At 39.4% G+C, this 19,754-nt stretch overlaps 1 protein-coding gene across 1 annotated transcript in view; it reads left to right on the plus strand.

Annotated features, from left to right (window-relative positions):
• Positions 1 to 19,754, plus strand: part of GRXCR2 (glutaredoxin and cysteine rich domain containing 2) — a 52,601-nt gene that overhangs the window by 19,414 nt on the left and 13,433 nt on the right. The window contains exons 2-3 of the mRNA XM_082454352.1: positions 8,932 to 9,326; positions 15,260 to 15,481. Of these exons, the coding sequence (XP_082310478.1) occupies positions 8,991 to 9,326; positions 15,260 to 15,481 (558 nt within the window). The 5' untranslated portion in view covers positions 8,932 to 8,990. The remainder of the gene's footprint in view (positions 1 to 8,931; positions 9,327 to 15,259; positions 15,482 to 19,754) is intronic.

Genomic DNA, 19,754 nt, shown 5'->3' on the forward strand with positions numbered 1-19,754 from the left:
CCCGTCCCCGAACCCATACCCTAAGCCGTACCCTAAGCCTAACCCTAAGCCTAACCCTAACCCTAGGCTACCCTTGACTGCTTCTGCCTCCAATAGATTTCCTAAGCACTAGTGTTTTAAGGAACAGCTTAAAAAGAGAATCCTAATGTGATTTCTTTATAATGGGTGTGTTCCTTATCTTATCCTAGTGTCTAAACTCTTCTCCATGGCTGGACCCCCAAATAATATTCCTTTACGTGCTAAGGGGTATCTAGAGACTGGGATAGGTTTAATAACTACCCTAACCTTAACGCGTACCCTAACCCTAACACGTACCCTAATCCTAACCCATACCCTAAACAGAGCCCTAACCCTAACACTAACCCTAGCCCTAACCCTAACCCATACCCTACGCCGTACCCGAACCCCTCCCCGAACCCGTAACCTATGCCGTACCCTAAGCCTAACCCTAAGCCTAACCCTAACCCTAGGCTACCCTTGACTGCTTCTGCCTCCAATAGATTTCCTAAGCACTAGTGTTTTAAGGAACAGCTTAAAAAGAGAATCCTAATGTGATTTCTTTATAATGGGTGTGTTCCTTATCTTATCCTAGTGTCTAATCTCTTCTCCATGGCTGGACCCCCAAATAATATTCCTTTACGTGCTAAGGGGTATCTAGAGACTGGCAACCCAATTCTTTAAGGAATTAAAAACAACTGTGCTTGTCTTACAAATTGAGTCTTGAGAACAGAAATTCGGCTCTAGAAACAATTTGAAGCCCCCTATCCTTTTTTTATCCAGTCCAAGAATATCCCCTGTTCATCTCAAAAGGCTTGCTGATATTGTGGAAGATCTGGATTTAGGGGGAAAAAGAGTCCTTTTTGGAGATAGCCCTTCCTTTCTCTGTGCCTTTGAGATGTAAATGTTCTACGTGGTCTTCTCTAGGAACCTACAGCCATCTCTTGAGATGCAAACTTCAAGGAGGTAATTCTGATCTAGAAAAACAAAATTTTTTTTTGGAAATTAGCTGAATTAAAAGTCTTGAAGTCTTTACCACAAATATTAGTAAGAGCCTTAGCCATCAGAGAGGTAACCTTAACTTACTCTATTCACCAGAAACACAATTTGTATCCAAATGTTCTTTTATAAACTAGTGAGTTTTATATTATTGTACCCATCTCATGGTTAAAATTTTAAAATGAAAGCTATAAGAGTTCTGCATTTGTCTGTATGTTTATGTATGTCTATGTATGTATGTTATAGATATGTGGTATTTTTCTACCTCCTAATGGTATTGCCAAAATTAATTGGTAAAGAGCTCTATTTAATTGGCTTAAAGACAAACAAACATTTATATAAATCAAGTATACTCTCAGAAATATAGAAACTAACCCAAATGTCTTTCAATTTCATGTGATCTAGGATAATCTTTGACAAATAAAAGCTAGTTTAAGCCTGTTGGTTTAATTAAAACAGGCATGTCTTTAGAGTTACAGTATTAAATAGAATGCTTTCATTCTACCTAGGTTTACTAAAAGTCAAATAAGCTCATGTCTTCTCTGTTAAAGAATTTGTCAGCAAGAAAGATAAGATGACGGTTAGCTGTTTAATGTCTCATGAAATTTTCATGAGTAATCTAAACATAATTGTTAGGAACAGGTAAGTTAAATAGATGTAAGTAAGGTTAAAGCTTATAAATAAACTTTTCAACAATAATAATGCTTTAAGATATGTCTACTTAAAAATAATTTCCAAAATATTTTTGATAAATTGAAACCTTAAATTTATGTTGAGATCAGTTAAATGATGGATATCATTGAATAGCCAGATCATTTCCAAATAAAATAAAATACTGAAACATAAATTACTGACATAGGTTTATCCACTTTTGACTTCCTTTTAGAGAGGAGCTAAAGATATTTGGATCTATTAGTAGACATGTTTTGTAACACATTGAAAATTTTACTATGAGGAAGAATATACTTCTAGAAATTGTGAAATATATTTATGAATTGGCCAATCCACAGAATGCTACTGTAACAGTCCACAATTGCTTACTTCTTAGTTTTTATTAGGAATAAAGGATTCTAAGGGTTAAGGATTCTAATCAATAAATGTAATTAAAACTACTTAGAAAAATAAAAGTTAAAGGAAACAACTGTGTGAAAAGTAGGTAAGGAAAGTAAAATGACTGGTTGTTCCAGATGAGGAAGAGAAAAACGTAGGACAAAACCTGAATGGATATTTAAAAAAAAAAGAAAGTTGTAAAAGTTCTGTGGAAAAGAATCTTGGAAAAGGAATTTTATGTGTGGTCAAGCTGACTAAAATGAGAATGGATTTATTTAAAATTTTAAAGTATGAGTTTTAATATTAGACATACACTGGTACAGAATTAGAATTTGGCTTTCTCTCTGTTAAAAGGACAGAGTTTTCTTGGAATGTTGGTTTCCTCTTGATTGTGAAAGTTTGTTGTTATTGTTGTTGTTGTTTAACTTTTTGGGTAGTCTACCTGGAAAGCAAAGATTTGGTGTCTTCCAAAATAATTTATTGTGCTTTACTTTGTCTTTATCAGGTCTTTGATTACTTAAGAAAACCCAGTCTTCTCAATATTAAAAGATCTAAGTTTTGTTTACAGCTTTGTAACCTTCTGTGTTTGCTTTTAAAATCTTCTACTGTCAATTTAGTTAAACTGATAATTAAGTATTATTTCATAATGATATGAGATCCTATTTAGTCAAATGTTCAAACCTTTTGACATTTTGACAAACTTCCCAAAATCAAAATATAAGTGCAGTCTTTTGACCTCAAAGTAACTTTGAAATTTCCCAGAGGAAGCCTGGAAAATCTCATAGGATTTGTTTCTCACCTTGTAAAAGAGAGATGTTAAACTAATTATGTTTCTTTGGTATGTTAAATTATGTGGGGTGCATTGTCAAATAGTAAGGAATGACAAACCTTCTTAGGTTATATGTTTTTGGATATATGTTACTAATATAGGTATTCTAGAAATTGTTTAAAGTTTCTAGAAATTTGCCAACACTCTAATAGTCCAATTATTATCCTAAATTATTGTATACTATAGAGATAACTACATTTCCTTATCAAATGCACTCTCATCAGATCTTAGTCCATGGCCATTTTAAAGTTTTTTTTTTTTATCATTTACAGTTATTGTCTTACTGTGATGCTTTTGCAAAGGTGTTTCATCTTTAGAGAGATTCATGGGAAGGACTCTGACAAGTACTCTAGAATATAAGTTTCTGATAAAGACCATAAAAGTGACTTGGGTGAGAATTTCCAGAACTAATGGGAAAACTGTATTCAGCAGAACAAGAATTAATAACATGGGATAGAATGAACTAATGAGGATGATTATAATTTTTTTTACAACTTTTTCTATGAAACATTGCTGGATCTTTAATATTCTTTCCCCCCTACCTCCCAGGTTTAAGGAAAACTTTTCCTCTTTTTCTCTTAAGCTATCTATGACTTAGAGTAATTTTGTAAAGTATACCTTTATAAACAGAACTGGAACATTTACTTTTTCTCCCTACCCAATACCTCCAGAATTTAGAAAGTTGTTGCGTATTCTTATTTTCATGGCAATATAGTTATTTGCATAAGTTCAATAAGAATATTTTCTTCTTATAATAAGATACAATTGGAAACATTGGTTATATTACCAAAGCTTTGACTAGAATGTCATATTTGAGAATATGCATAAAATCAGATTTGACCTGATACTTTTAAGGAAGTCAGGTTGACTCTATGGAGCCAATAAAAGCCCCTTGGAAAAACTGGCCTCTTAACCTTGCTTAAGGATTCCTGGAAGCCCTACCAGGTGAATAAGGAAGCCCACTTCCTGGCAGGCCCAGAACCTTAGGGTACCCTCAGAAAGAGAGGAATTCACTCACATCTGTAGGTATGCCAGGTGTAGGTATGCCAGGTGAATCTCTATGGTCAGTCACTATTCTTGCTGCATTTATCTGAATAATCAGGCCAAATTTAATGAGACTACACTTGCAAACAAATTTGTCTTACTATGATTATCTTTGATAGAAATGAGGGTGATTGTAGAGGAAATAATTATATTTCATAGAAAATTATAACACAGTCTTGTGGATATCGGATTCTAGTCCTGTTCATTGTCTTTGAGGTTTTGTTATATACCAGTAAACTGACTGGATCCTGAATTCTAGTTTCCTCAAATATCTGGCTACAGCTCTCCAAACTAATGGTTCCAAATTTTCTGCCACCCTTCTGATTTGGAATCACTAAGAACAAAGACTGCCCTTGAATCTCCTTGAAAGGGACCATACCAGGTCCTCCCCACTACCCAGATGGCAGCTGAATTTTAGGGACTTGAACCTTGGGTCTACATCCCCCAGTTAAAAATGGCTTCTCCAGACTCTTGGAACTGCATACCAGCTGGAGATCTAAAATTAAAATTGACTAGGTAGGTTACTTCCCAGAAGCAGACGGCATCTTTAGGTGGACAGCTCTCCCAAGATCACGGATCAAGATCTTCATCTCCAGTGTGAAAACTTTATTCCTTTTGCGTTTTTACTACTTGCTTTTCCTCTCTGTTAATGCATAGGAAGACAATGCTCCTTAACTCTGGCAACTATCACAGAATCTACCGATAAGGCCATAGCTGCACAACAGAAGTCCCTAGACTTTCTTGCTAAGGCAGTTTTACGTGATAGAATTGCTTTAGATTACTTGGCTGAAAAAGCAGTCTATGCCATAGCAAATACCTTCTGCTATACCTAGATCAACACCTTTGCTATTGTAGCAAATACAAGAAATTAACAAATAAGCCACTTGGCTAAAACAGGTTGATGCCCTTTCAGGTACCTTCTTTGATTTATTTGATATCAGCTGGTTTGGTTCATGGGGTCCCTGGCTAAGGAGTATACTTAAGTCTCTTGGTATTATCCTCCTAATAGTTATCATTATAGTCTCCCTGGAGTGCTATTTTCTTTCTCTTTTTTTTTTAAATTTATTTATTTAATTTATTTATTTTTGACTGTGTTGGGTCTTTGTTGCTGCGCACGGGCTTTCTCTAGCTGTGGCGACTGGGGGCTACTCTTCGTTGCGGTGCGTGGTGGCTTTTTTGTTGCGGAGCGTGGGCTCTAGGCACGCAGGCTTCAGTAGTTGTGGCACGCGGGCTCGGTAGTTGTGGCTCGTGGGCTCTAGAGCACAGACTCAGTAGTTGTGGCGCACGAGCTTAGTTGCTCCGTGGCATGTGGGATCTTCCCGGACCAGGGATAGAACCCATGTTCCCTGCATTGGCGGGCGGATTCCCAACCACTGCACCACCAGGGAGACCCCTGGAGTGCTATGTTCTATCAAAGGTCTTAAATGCATGTTTGTAGCCATCAGCAGTACATCAGATGGTCTTGCTGCACTTGAAGAAACAGAAGCTAGATGAGCAACGAGATGAACGGCAAAAACAATTCTTCTGTGGATCTGACAACATATTCTGTGAGACAATGAGAAAAGAACAACTTAACTTTGATGGTGATTGAGAGAGGCACTAATAGCAAATGTTTGGTCAGTCTCTCATGTATTAGAAGATAGCAAAAAGAGGGGAATTGTTGAATTAATTAAACAAGGAGGCTATTAAATTGGTATAGCTTTTATGCTGTGGTGGCCTATGTAAGCAAATCAAAGTCTAAGCCTGTAAATGCCTCATGGTTATGAAATCAAAACGCTAAGGCTGACCAGTCACAAACAGACATCTAGGCTTTGAGCTATAGCCAAACAATGATTGCCTTACTTTGCTTCTGCCTTTTCTCTATAAAAGTCTCTCCCCAGGCCCCTGTTGGTGGAGCACTCCTAACCACTTCTGGATTGGTGCTGCCTGATTCAAATCAGTTTTGCTCAAATAAACTCTTAAAATTAAAAAGAAAAATCATCTCCTTAAGAAAAATTATTGGATTGAAAGTAATGAATTTTTTTTCATTTATTTTCCCCCGATTATTAAAGTAAGATACGTTTATTATAGTCAAGTAAAATATAATGAAACTGGGAAGGAAAGAATAGTCATTGAGAGTCTTCCACCTGGGGGCAACTCATGCTAATGTTTTGACATTATTTCTTCTGATTTATTCGGTTATTTTCTCTTTAGTAAGGTGCAAGGATGTGAACATTTTTAAAGCTTTGGATAATACTGCCAAAGTTGTTTTCATTTTATCAATGTATGCTCCATCTGGAGGTGTGTAAGTTGTGACTGTCCTGAAATCACTAACATCTAAAAATTATCAAGTAAGCATGATTGTTTCAAAACTTCCATGATTTTGGTCTGGCTTGCTGAAAGTCTGTTTGTGAACGTGGGAATGGGTGTAAAAGTACAAAACAAATGTTACTTGGAAAGCTCATTGCCAGTTTTTGATTTCTTCACATAACTAAAGGATTCTTTTTTTCATAGTGAGAATCCTATCCAATTCATTCAGTTGTGTTCATAATTCTATCTTAATTTAAGCTTAATGAATTTTCAAGGTAGCAGAAGCACAATTGTGCAAAATGCATCAATGTATACACTCTGGTTGAAATCTACCCTTTTGAAAGTCTACCTTTTTAATGATGTTTATTCCGTGTTCAGTGGAGAATGCCTATTTAACAGGCAGCCATGGAAGTCCACTCACTGGTCCTCTGGATGAGGATAGGCTATAAGTCACTTACTAATACTTGTTTCCTGGGATGGATAGAAGAAAATGTTCTTCTAGTTAGGGCTTCCTGGTCTTTTTCATGGCATGGTATACTTAGAAAATAATGGTGCTTGTGTTTTACACTGGAGGAAATAGATGAGGCTGATGTCATCCGAGGTGAGCACCTGGGGGCCTGGGGCCCCACCTGCCTGTCCTGAGGGCTGAGGGATCCATGTTTCAGCCTCCTGTCATCCATTCATGGCACATCACAGCCAGCTCTGCATCCTAGGGAACCTACAGGCATGTATCTTCTGATATTATGAAGACATATCTTTCTTTCTTTCTTGTTTTAAAATGTTGTTTCTGTGTGAGTGTGTGTGTGTGTGTGTGTTTAGTCTATTCCTTGCATTGATTACACAGAGACCTTATAACCGGGAAACTCTTTTTTAGTAGAAGTGTAGATGTTTTTCTTGACAACTTTCACCTCTTCACTGTTCTCCACAAAATGTACTTATCTCCTGTTCCAAAAGTTTTATTTATTTGATTTCTCTCACCTGGAAGTCATTCGTTGAATAATTATTAACTGAGTTTTATTAAATACCAGGTGTTTTGATAAAAACTGGGGGTAAAGAAATGGTCAAGATAGCACCTGACTCTGATATGTTCACAGTTTCATGGAGAACGCAGGAATGGTAAGAGAAAAACAAGAAGCAGTTAATGGTGGTAGGTCCAAAGTCCCATGGCCTTCTCCTCGGGGCAGGTGGGAAGGCTTCCCAGGAGCTGTGACTTTGGAGGTGTGACTTGAAGGATGAGTGAAAGTTTGACATTTCAGTCAGGAAACAGAGTTTGTACTGGATAGGAGACAGAAATCTGTGGTTTTGAAAAATAGGTGAGATTGTCAGTATGCCTGGAACACAAATTCCAGGCAGCACCTAGAAGAGACAGAGGACCAGTCTGGAGAGGAAGACAGGGTTAGGTTCTGAGGAACTTTGCCTGCTGCATGAAGAGTTAGGACTATTTATGCAGGAGAGTGCATCCGCAGACTTGTGCTTTGGAAGCATCGCTCTGGCATCTATATGGAGAATGGACTTGTGGATGGGTGGGGAGGTCACCAGGAGGCTGCCACAGCTCTGAAAACAGAAGTGATGAGGGCTTGAGCTGGGGCCGGAGAGGTGGGGCTGGATGGAAGAAGGCAGTGGTGATAGAATCCATGGGAATGGCTGCAGAAGTACGGGAGAAGTCAGTTTGGGCAACTAAGTCAATGTTGATGTCGTTAGCAAAGACTGGGAGAAAGCCCTGTCAGCTCTTCAAATCCAACTCGTTCTTTTTTTGCCAATCCAAGGGCCCTTCCATTATAAGCCTTCTTCTTCCATCCTTGTTTCCTGAGGGACTGCTCTTTTTCCAGAATAGCTGTTCTGGCAGTTAGCAGTGGACAGTTTGCTCCCTAAGCAGGAGGCTGTTATTTCCTATGTGTTAGGCCTGTTTCCTAAACTAGATTATAGGACTGTCATTCTCAAGCCCCATGTCTTGTGCTTCTCTGATATTCATCCCAGAAACTCTCTCACAGTGTGGGCATTTACTAGGTGCTGTCTGCAGTAGGCATTGGGGCTCGTGCTGTTCTTGCAGATGAAATCTTAAATATAAAATAGATATAAAGTGAAGGTGCGTTGGTTAATGCAGGGGTAGAAGGCTCAGAAGGGCCCGTGGCTTCTTCCTGTCTAGGGCTCCATGAGACACGGTTTGAAAACTTTCGGCCTCGTGGACTGGCCATGGGTTTTGGAATCAGTTAGAACTGAGTTCGAATCCCTGCCCTGTCACTTACTTACTGTAATAGAGTAAACTAATGGAGAAACTGCTCGGGCCCTCAATTTCCCCTCTGTAAAACACAGATAATAATAGTTTCATTGTAGGTTTATTGTGAGGACAAAGTAAGAGAATGCATGTAAAAATCTCTGGCACCTATTAAATGCTCACTAGGTCATAGTTGTGGGTAAGAATAACAAGACCCTTGCTAACTGATCCCTGCTGAACTGATTACTTGTTCAGTCTAAATAAACCTACTCATGCTCATAGTAAGAAATGCCAGGGTTGGGGTGAAGTTATGGGTGAGTCTGGGATTCTGAGAGGACCCAGTCTTGTCTTATGCTACAACCACTCCATAAACCCGCAGTAACCTGCCTCTGCATGAAGGCCTATCCATATTTAATGTGCAGGTGTCAGTTGCTGTAAACCAAGCATGCCCCAGCACCAGCTTGAATTAATTATATGCAGGAGAGAAAATAAAATGCCTTTTTCTCAGAGCCCCAAGTTTCACTGGCTACACCAAAGCCTGGAAACCACAAGGTGAACTTTCTGCTGATGGAGGACCCTGAGAAGAAGCTGCACCAGAAGAGTGACGGCAAACCCCGGAAAGTACGATTTAAAATCTCTTCCTCCTACAGTGGCCGGGTGTTGAAGCAGGTCTTTGAGGATGGGCAGGAATTAGAGTCGCCAAAGGAGGAGTACCCTCACAGTTTCCTCCAAGAGTCCCTTGAACCAATGGATGGTGTTTATGGGTCTGGGGAAGCCCCCAAACCCCGGTCGTACTCCCCTAAGCTGACTGCTCAGAGGATCAGCGTGTTTCGAGAGGGTAGTGCCTACACCTTGGCGAGCAGCCAGCCTTTCTTCAATGATTACAAGGCGAATGACCGGAAGGTTGGTATTGCCCATGGTGTATAAGCTTTAAGGACTAAAATGTGGTTAGAGAAACACCTGAATTGTTCAGATTTGTGTCTGGCTCCAGCTCTGGTACCGACCAGAGCTGTAGGTGCACTAAATATGAAGTGGCTCTCAGAATAATATTTCTGGGACGAAAATAACATTCTTGTTGACTACCTATTGGAAAGTGCAATATGCATAGCTAGTATTCAAATTCCATCCAGGGTAGCAAATTGTAATTGGGTCTTTGGCTGGGTAATCTTGGTAAGTAAATGAAATAGACTTGCAGCGGTTTTCAGGTTGCCAGTCTGCCGTTTTAGAAAATTATGCGGCAACGAGTTGTTCTTTTTCCTGAAAGAGCTAAGTGTTTGAAGGTGCTTATTTTATTCCAGCCAATTATGCAGCTTGTGGTTTATCCATGTCTTCTTTTATTTCTTATCTCCCTCCTGCTGCCTGCTTGTTTGTTTGTTTATTTATTTATTTTGCCTTTCCATTGCTTGTTAACATGAATGCTGGGTAGTTGGAGTCCTGGGAAGAAATGGTGAAAAGCAAATCAGCCAGAGGTAACGTTACATGGGAAGACATTTGAGCTAATATTTCACTTGAAACATGTATTTTTATCTGTGAATTTCAGTTTCTTCTCCAGTACCATGGATAATCAAAAGCCCGTACATGATCTTCTTTGAAGCTAGAAGAACCTGGAAAATATTAGCTGATTTCCAAAAACTAATAGGAGATGTGTATATGCTCTCTGCCAGTAGGGCCATGAATGCCTTAAAAAAAAAAAAAAAGAGTAAATACAATGATATTATGTACCAGGTTATTAATGAATAGCACACCAAGATATGTTTTCATCTTTAAAGTGTGAAATTCAGGTAATTACTCTCTAATCATTTTTATTGTTTGTTTCCTAAGGGAACAGGTTATACATCTATAGCAGACAAATGTATTGGCCTTGCTGGCATTGGTAAAAGTGTAATTATGGGCATGTCCACATTTATCAAAGATAACACCAGGTTTCTTTTTGATATTAAAGGGGACTGGAATGAACAATCCCTCATGTTAGTGGAGTGACTTACGCATTACAAAGCACTATCACATTCTGTCTCATTGAGTCTTCTTCACAACCTTGAGGAGAAAGGCAAAGTATGGTCATTTCCATTTTGCAAGTGAGGAAAATTGAGTTCCAAGTTGTAAGGGACCCACCCAATACTATAGGGTCATTAGGTGCAGAGTCAGAATAAGAATCCAGGTCTTCTGATTCCCCATGCCCTTGGCCCTATGGAATGTTCCTTTTAAGAGAATAAGGCCATTAATAATAGTGATGATGATGATAATAATAGTTACCAGTTATCAAGTGCTTATTAGGTCCTAGGTACTTTGTTATATCCTGTACTTACAGTATTTCTTTTTAACTAAATCTCATTTGTAGCTTTAGAATTTATAAAGTCATAGTTTATATGAACCTTATACAAGGCCATGGTTTATAATATTGGACTGCTTGACCTTCATCAGTCATGTGTCGTACTTGGCATTTATGTAAAAGTATGATTAGGCATGGACTTGATAAAACCAGCTACCGGAGTCTTCCTGGCAGCACCGCACAATGGTTTTTTTTTTTTTTTAAACATCTTTATTGAAGTATAATTGCCTTACAATGGTGTGTTAGCTTCTGCTTTATAACAAAGTGAATCAGTTATACATATACAATATGTTCCCATTTCTCTTCCCTCTTGCATCTCCCTCCCTCCCACCCTCCCCATCCCACCCCTCTAGGTGGTCACAAAGCACCGAGCTGATCTCCCTGTGCTATGCGGCTGCTTCCCACTAGTTATCTATTTTACATTTGGTAGTGTATATATGTCCATGACACTCTCTTACCCTGTCACATCTCACCCCACCCCCTCCCCATATCCTCAAGTCCATTCTCTAGTAGGTCTCCACACAGTGGTTTTAAACATAGTACTCTAGAGACAAGGTTCAGGGTTTGATTTTTGCTTCATCTGGTTACCCTTGTTTTCTTTGTTGCCTGAACAAATGCCACATCCCACTGCTAGCCCGCCTCTGGTGTGAGAGTGGTCAGGATGGATTCGTGCAGCTCCACCCACTGAAACAGCTTGTCAATGCGGTACTTAGGAAAAATAAGGAAATGAGAGCTGGGAAGTCATGATTTTTCAATAGTGAATCCAACTGTAAAATAACCCTTAGTAAATATCGGCTTTGCAGCAACACTGGGTAGCAGTTAAGCACAATAATTAAAAGTAAGGGCTCTGAACTTGAACAGATATTTGTACACCAGTGTTCATAGCAGCACAATTGCCCATAGGTGGAAACAACCCAAATATTCATCAACAGGTGACTGAACAAACAAAACATGGTATATACATACAATAGAATATTATTCAGCCTTAAAAGGAAGGAAATTCTGACACACATTATAACATGCATGAACCTTGAAGACCTTGAGCTAAGTGCAATAAGCCAGTCACAAAAAGATAATTGTATGATTCCACTTTCATGAGGTACTAGCATAGTCTAATTTATAGAGACAGAAAGTAGGATGGTGTTTGCCAGGGGTTGGGGAGAGGAGAAGGTGGAGTTTAACTGAAGAGTTTCAGTGTGGGAATAAGAGAAAGTTCTGGAGATGGGTGGTGGAGATGGTTGCACAATAATGTGAATGTACTGATGTCCCTGAACTGTACCTTAAGAAGGTTAAAGTGGTAAATTTTATGTTATGTATATTTTACCACAATAAAATAATAATCATAAAAAGCAAGGCTCTGGTGTCAATTAAACCTGGACTTGATGTCTGTTCTACCCACTTACTCTGTGAGCTTGAGCAAGCCACTTAAACTTGTGATAATAAAAGAACCTACTGTCAAACATTATCATGGTGATTAAAAATATATGACATTAAAAGTACTTAGCATTGTGCCTGGCACATTGTATATGCTCAGTATATGTTACCTACCGTTGTGATAATGACCAGGTTCTTATCTAGGAAATATGGAGTCTTTTAAAATTTTATGTGATGGATAGAGAAAGTGGTTATAAAAAAATCAGATATTTTAAGGAATTGAAACTGATTAAAGTTTATAAGTTTCATTTAAAAAAATGAAAGGGAAAGGAAGAAGGAAAGTAACATTTATTGAACAGGTACGTTGTGTAAATTATGCAATTTTATCTTCACAGTAATTCTGTGAGAGTTTTACAAATTGGAAAAACAAGTTTATAGGGGTTAAAAAAACTTGCAAATCTCACACAGTTTGAGAGACTTAAAATTTGAACTCAGGTCTGCCTACCTCCAAAGCCCATTGAGTTTCTAGTACCCACTAGGCATGTCTGCATTTAAACACAGAGCAGTGGAAAGGTTTCATGGTCCCTGAATGGCAATTCCCAGTCCTGTTGCTTTTGACATCAGAGTATTTATGAATGTTTAATCACATAAGTTGCCATTCCGGGCATTGGAAGGACACAAAAAATTCCTGGCTCCATCCTGGTCCTCTATAATGTAAGAGTGGGTATTCCTCACAGGCAATTGGGTGTAACTGGATAATGTGAACTTTAGTTACACCCAGAGAGTTTCCTTAGACACAAGGAAGAACTTGGCTGTCAGGGTGACTGAAACTTAAACACACCTTAAAGGTGATTTGGGACCCTCCATCTTTGGAGTATCTTAAAAATAAATTTACTATCCTGGGTGTCTCAGATGCTGACCAGCTTAGAGGCAGGAGGTTGGACCAGATGACTGCAATTTTTTTTTTTTTTTTTTGTATATTGAGAATTTTGCCTTGAAAAAACCAGCCCTATGTGTGAAAAAAGCTTCCTAGTAACTGAACCTCTTTGGCTATTACTGGAAAGAGATATGGAACCTTCCAAAAGTGCCACCATCTTTATCTTCTGATGCTCAGAAACTGATAGTCCAGAGTGTGAAACAGGAACCCAGCATGCATCAAACAGTAGGAAATGGAAGCTGCTACATGATCCCCTGAAGAGAGGGAGAGAATACAGGGCCAGGCAGGAAGCTTGTGGCTCCGTAAATAATTATTGATAACTCCATGGGTGTTTCAAGGAAGGGGACCTGAAAATTGAAGTCCTGCTCAAGCCAGGTTGTGACTGAATGCCTGATGGCTTTAAATAGGAGACTGCTTAACTGTGGCATCTAAATAAATTTGGTTTATACAGTTCTGTAAAAGCAGGGCCAAATATTTTATGCTGGGGAATGTAGTTGTGTAGCATGATTGTACGTGCACTACTAAAGAAGTTTTTAATACTAATGGCAGTAACAATGCCCATCACTTGCATAGTATCTTCAGCTTTTGCAAACTCTTACATATTCTTCATTGCACCCTCGCCCCTAGACGTTGATATAATTAGCCTCAAGGACGAGAGTCAAAATATTTAAGCACAGGAACACTGCTCAGTCAGCACAGAAGCCAGCAGAGTGCTGGGGCAGGGTCCTGAGACCTGGGGTCTTAAGCATTAATGTCTACATTGCTGGGTTTGGGGATGTGAGAGGCTCCCTGAGGAGAGAGGCTGGGGAAACAGGAAGGCTCTCAGGAGTATCAGGACAGCACCTGATTACCACCCAGTATGGAAATATTCATATATTTTAATAAGTAGTTTGTCTCTGGTGGTGTCCATCAGTTGCATGTCAACCCATTTGCGTGAGCAAACAGGTTCTGAGAGGCCAAATGGCTCTCCCCATCTCACAACTGGTGGACAGTGGAACTGGGATCTAGTGTTGTTTCCCCCCAAGCTATCCTAGCTCTGCGAAACATTTCCTCCCCAGGCTTCTCTACTGCATTGTAGTATTGCCCAAGTTGTTTCTCAGCAAATGATGAAGTAACACATGATAAATCCGTACAAGGGAACATAGGCTATTAATAATGATGCTATAGAAGTGCATTTATTGACATAAAAAGATTTTCATATTATATGAATAATGAAAACACACACACACACACAAACACATATATATATATCTTATCTGGTGGTGGTGGGGAATGTTTGTGAATACTACAGTATAGGTGTTAAGAATATGGTCCTTAGGGTGAGACAGATCTGGGTTTGAATCCTGGCCACAAACCCTGAGTAACTCTGTAAACGTGGAAGACTCTTGACCACACTGAACCTCAGTCTCCTTATCTGTAAAATGTAGAAATCATAGCATCTACCTCATAGGGATGTTTGGGAGGGAAGTGAGGTAATGTTTGTAAAATGCTTAGTATGAAGCCTGACCCAAAAGAAATGCTATCCACTATAATAATAATAATAGTAGTAATTCAATAAATTGTGTCTATTGTTATTATTGATGCATAAAAATGTTGGAGAGAGATTTATTTATTTTTAAAAAAATACAGTTACTTTATTGATTTCTTACAATCAAATACTGCCAACTAGCATTACTTCTATTCATGCATCATTAAAAAGAAAAAGATATTTCCTTGGTATTTTCAAATGATGCATTATACAATAAATAAAAAAAGTTAGAACTTAAAAGCCACCCTGATTAATTATGTAAACTGGTAATTTTTTTAAAAAAAGCATAACTAATAATTTGGTTGCTAAGAGATTTATTTTTTAAAAGCTTTCCTTTGTATGCATTAAGCACTCACTGTGCCCAGCCCTGCACCAGATCCCATGGTATGTAGTAGGAATAGAAGCTCTGGACCCTGTCCTGCAGAGTCCTACATTCTAGTTACATGATTAATTCAGCTTTGGCTGGTTACCATCAACAGGAAGAAAGAAGCTGGTGTTCAGGGTTTTCAGACAGAGCAAAGAAACCAGAGAATGAACTGTAGCTTTGGGCTGTGATGGGATCCCAAGTGCCAGACCATATCTTTCTTTCCTGGGATGTTGAAGAGGTTCTGCAGCCCTGTATTTGGTGACTTCTGGTGAATCACCGTGCTCATTCTTCATTTCTCTAGTCTCCACCTATTATAGATTTTGGAAAGATAATCATCTACACGAATAACCTGAAAATCATTCGAACTCCAATGGACAAGAGAGATTTCATGAGGAAAATGCTCCAGAAGGAAGAGGAGGCTGAGGAAGAGTCCCTGATGAGCAAAGAAGAAATCTATGGAGACCAGAACGATGGGCCTTTGGCAGAGACGGAAGGCACCTTCCCCCATAACCAGTACCCACAGGTATGTCAGAACGGTTCACTGCCCTGCGCAGAGCTGGCCCTATAGCCGTGGGCTCCAAATTGTTTTGATTGTGCACTATTTAAGTAAGAACTTTTGAATGTGAATATACTTATGTCTAAATGTTAAAGATGTTGAGGAATTTTAAGTTTATTATATTCTAGTGGTTTATCACATTTTATTGTTAGCAATAAGAGTTATAAGCCCATATTTCAAATACTCATAATTTGAATTATTTTGAATGATTTAAGATCTGATTAGGAGCTTATTGTTTTCACTTTGCATTGAGGCTTAGAACAGCTTGTTCTAGAGACGGAAAAAATCAGCTCTGTCCTTTTCTTATGGGTTTGCTTGTGCTCCTATTATTGGTGGTAATCCTCAACCCACAGTTTCCTTGAAGAAATATAATAAATCCACTTGTCTTTAGAATTTGTGGAGATTAGTTTAGTTAAAACTAAGCAATATCATCTGTAAATCCACTAGACCAGACACGAGTGAACCACAACATGTTGTAATATGCTGAAAGTGAACGAATGAGCAGGGTCGTCATTGTCAATTTATGTAAAGTGAGGTCACTTTACATCACGTATACAACAGGGTCCCTTGGGTACCACCTATGTTAAGTGACTGCCCAACTTAGTGAGGGTGCTGGTGTCACCTTGTTTATTAAAAATCAATATAAACGTTTCTTTTGAAGATATCATTAAAGCTTAAATTCTTGTTTTGTTTTCTTTAGATAAAAAATAAATATAGATAGTACGAATGTTTTTTTCTCCCCACACCTTTCAGAGGTGTGCACTCCCCACCTTGGAAACCATTGCTCAGACATGCTCAGACAAGCGGGAAGGTGATGACATTCGTTAGTTCACAGTGTGGGGTTGAGGGTGGGAAAAGCAATTTTGGTGAATTTAAGCTAAGAGAGTAAAAGCTTGGAAAGCAGCAGAAATGAATTTTCTCTTTTTAGATTCCGTCTCTTGGGACTTGAAGCTGAACCTCCCTTGGGTTAGCGTGACAAAATGGGCCAGGGGCTTCCTCGCACTTGAGTGATGTCAAGGGAATGAGAAAGCCATGAACAGACTCCAGTTCTCCTCAGAACCATTCCTGTCTCTTTCCGACCTGATCTCACACTTGATAAAATATAGTTGAAATGCAAATCTGATCATGCCATCCCTTACTCACCCTCCCCCCGCCCTGCCACCAAAAGAAAACAACTTTCAATGGGCTCTTATCACTTGGGATAAAACCAAAACTCCTCACTTGTTCTAGAAAGCACTGTGTGGCCTGTCTTCTTCAGCCTCATCTCTTACACATATCTGCTCATTCTCTCTGCCCTAGACACACTGCCCATCTGGCTACCCCTCAGATGTTCTTTGCTCTTTCCTGCCAGAGGCAACTTCCCTGTGCCTAGAATATTCTCCAGACTCCCTACCTCCTTGCCCACAGGTCTCGGCGGAGACATCACTTCCACAGAGAGGCCTCCCCTGGTTTCCATGAGGATAAAATCCCATGAGGATAAAAATCCACAAGGATGGACCCCTCAAGGCACCTCCCCCTCCCCCTACACATGTAATCTTACATTTATTTGTGTGATTGTTTGGTTAATGTTTGCTCTTACCCACTAGGATTTGGTGTCTATGAGGTCAGGGGGCATGTTTATGTTGGGTGTAACATAGTGGTTCCAATGCCAAAAAACATAGAGCCTGGCATATAACAGGTGCTCAGTAAATATTAGGTAAATGTTTGTGGAAAGAATACTGGAATTTGGAACGAAAGTGCCAACTGATAAGAAATATTCTGCCTCTGCCTTCTCTCGCCTTCTACAGAGCACTATTCAGAGACTGGCATAGCAGCAGTCAGACAACTAAACTTTGTGATCCAAAGCACTACCGTCCCACTTTAAAATTCATTAATTCTGTCCTTTTCCATACCATATTGTAACTTGGAGCATGCATTTTCAGAAGAGGACCAGAAATGCAAGTCACGTTGCAGGCCTGAATGAAAAAACAACAACAAGCCTGCTATGACGATTACCTTTAAATTCAATTTTTTAGCTTTAATGCCATAAACCAAGATAGAGGTGTGCAGCAGAAAGTTGCTGTGAGAGGTTATACTCCGCTTGCCTGTCCTTTAAGCTCTATTTAATTTAATTTAATTTATTTATTTATAATTAATTAATTAATTGATTGATTGATTTTTGCCTGCATTGAGTCTTCATTGTTGCACGCGGGCTTTCTTTTTTTAGTTGTGGCGAGGGGGGGCCACTCTTCATTGCGGTGCATAGGCTTCTTGTTGCGGTGGCTTCTCTTGTTGCGGAGCACGGGCTCTAGGCATGTGGGCCTTAGTAGCTGTGGCACTCAGGCTTCAGTAGCTGTGGCTTGCAGGCTCTAGAGCACAGGCTCAGTAGTTGTGGCGCACGGACTTCGTTGCTCCGCGGCATGTGGGATCTTCCCAGACCAGGGCTTGAACCCGTGTCCCCTGCATTGGCAGGCGGATTCTTAACCACTGCGCCACCAGGGAAGCCCTAAGCTCTATTTTAAATTGCTATTTGTTTGCCCCATCCCTCATGCAGTAAATGCCCAGACAACTTTTATCCTAAAACAGAGGGTCAAAGAACAGCAAGGAGCCCATTCTGACCAAGAGACTCTTTGTTGTGTTATATGGAACAGGGAAACAGTAGGACCTTGATGAAAGAGCAGAGAGGGCTAAAAGCCAAGCCATGCTTGAACCTCTGTATTAACTGTAAAAGAAAAGGAGAGGAATAATTGAATTGAGCCACAATGAAAAGTAGAAGGGGAAAAATCTGGCCCTGTATTCAGTGGATTTGAGACCATAAGTCATCTGGACTTCTTTATGCTTTATGTGATCTTACCTTTGAAACAGAATAATAATAATAATAATAATAATAATAACAACTGCCATTTTTTGAGGGTTCATGTTAGCCAGGCCCCATGCCCAGTGCTTTCCATGCAGTAGTCCATTTCATTCTCACAAGGACTCTGTGAGAGTAATACTCTGTAGTCTCATTCTGCAGCTGGGGAAACTAAGGCTCAGAGAAGTTAAGTAACTCTCCAGAGGTCACCAGAGTCAGTAGTCAAACCCAGGTCCATCTGACTACCAATCTCATGATCTTAATCACTCTGCTGATCGGCCTCCAGATGGTGCTGTTTACCATCTTCAGGGCCACGCAAGCCTTTGAGTCTCTGATGAAAGCTGAGACCCCTTTTCTTGGTCATGGAGCTAGTGAGAGGTGGTTTGGGTAGGTTGTTGGGTTCTAGAACCTAAGTTACGCTGTGCAGCGATGTTCTATATCTTCTTACTAAATGTTTTCTGAGAAGAATTTTTAAAAATACTGAGACTGGTACGCAGACGCTGATATCATGCATGCCTTATATAGAGTAGAGGCTCAATAAATACCTGTTGAGTTAACTGAATGATTAAAAAGAGCATATTGAGAGCAAACAGTTGGAGGAAGGGTGGTAAATTAGGGTAAGAATGGAAACTCCAGTGAAACCTCTAACGATGTGTCATATAACCACGTGACATGAGATGAAATTTGATTGATGATTTGTTCTTGCTCTTCATGGTGGGCTCACCAGGTCATTTCACGAATCTTTCAATATCTGGCCTGGCGTTCTATGCAAATGAATTTTTGGATCACATGTATAGCATTATGGTAGGATTTTACTGTATTTTCTTTGACAGCCTTGACTTATATCATTAAAATCTCAGTGGGATCAAGTGCAAAACAAAAACATGATGGATCTGTCAGAAGAATGGACCATGGCAATTTGCTTTAAGAATATTTTGGCAAATATATTTATTCTGCATACTTTAAGGGAAGAAAACCAATTTCCCCATTGTTAACGTATCAGAATATGGCAACAAGCAGTAAAATATTAACAAAAGGGGGCATGGACATCATCTGGGATTTTGTCAGCCGGAAAATGACCTCCATTCCCTACATCTAGAATAAATAAAATTTAATACCTACTTAGGCGCCTTGCAGTGCGATGGGGCTATTTTTAGAACGTAGGCCTCCCTTTTCAGAGATGATTTTTATTCTTAGGTTACAAAAGAAAGCTGTGTTAGCTGGTCGAGGCACCCAGTGAATTCCAGCTGTCTTGTTAGTTCCTAGAATTTAAGAACACTAAGGGATCTCCAGACATCATTGTTTTGTTTGTTTATTCATTCAACAAGTATGTAAACAGCAAATATTGTGCCAGGTACTACACTACATGTCAGGAAGTGATGGGGAGAGGCACGAGCCCAGAACACT

Source organism: Balaenoptera physalus, assembly GCF_965194825.1.
Source record: "Balaenoptera physalus genome assembly, chromosome: 3".
NCBI lineage: Eukaryota > Metazoa > Chordata > Mammalia > Artiodactyla > Balaenopteridae > Balaenoptera > Balaenoptera physalus.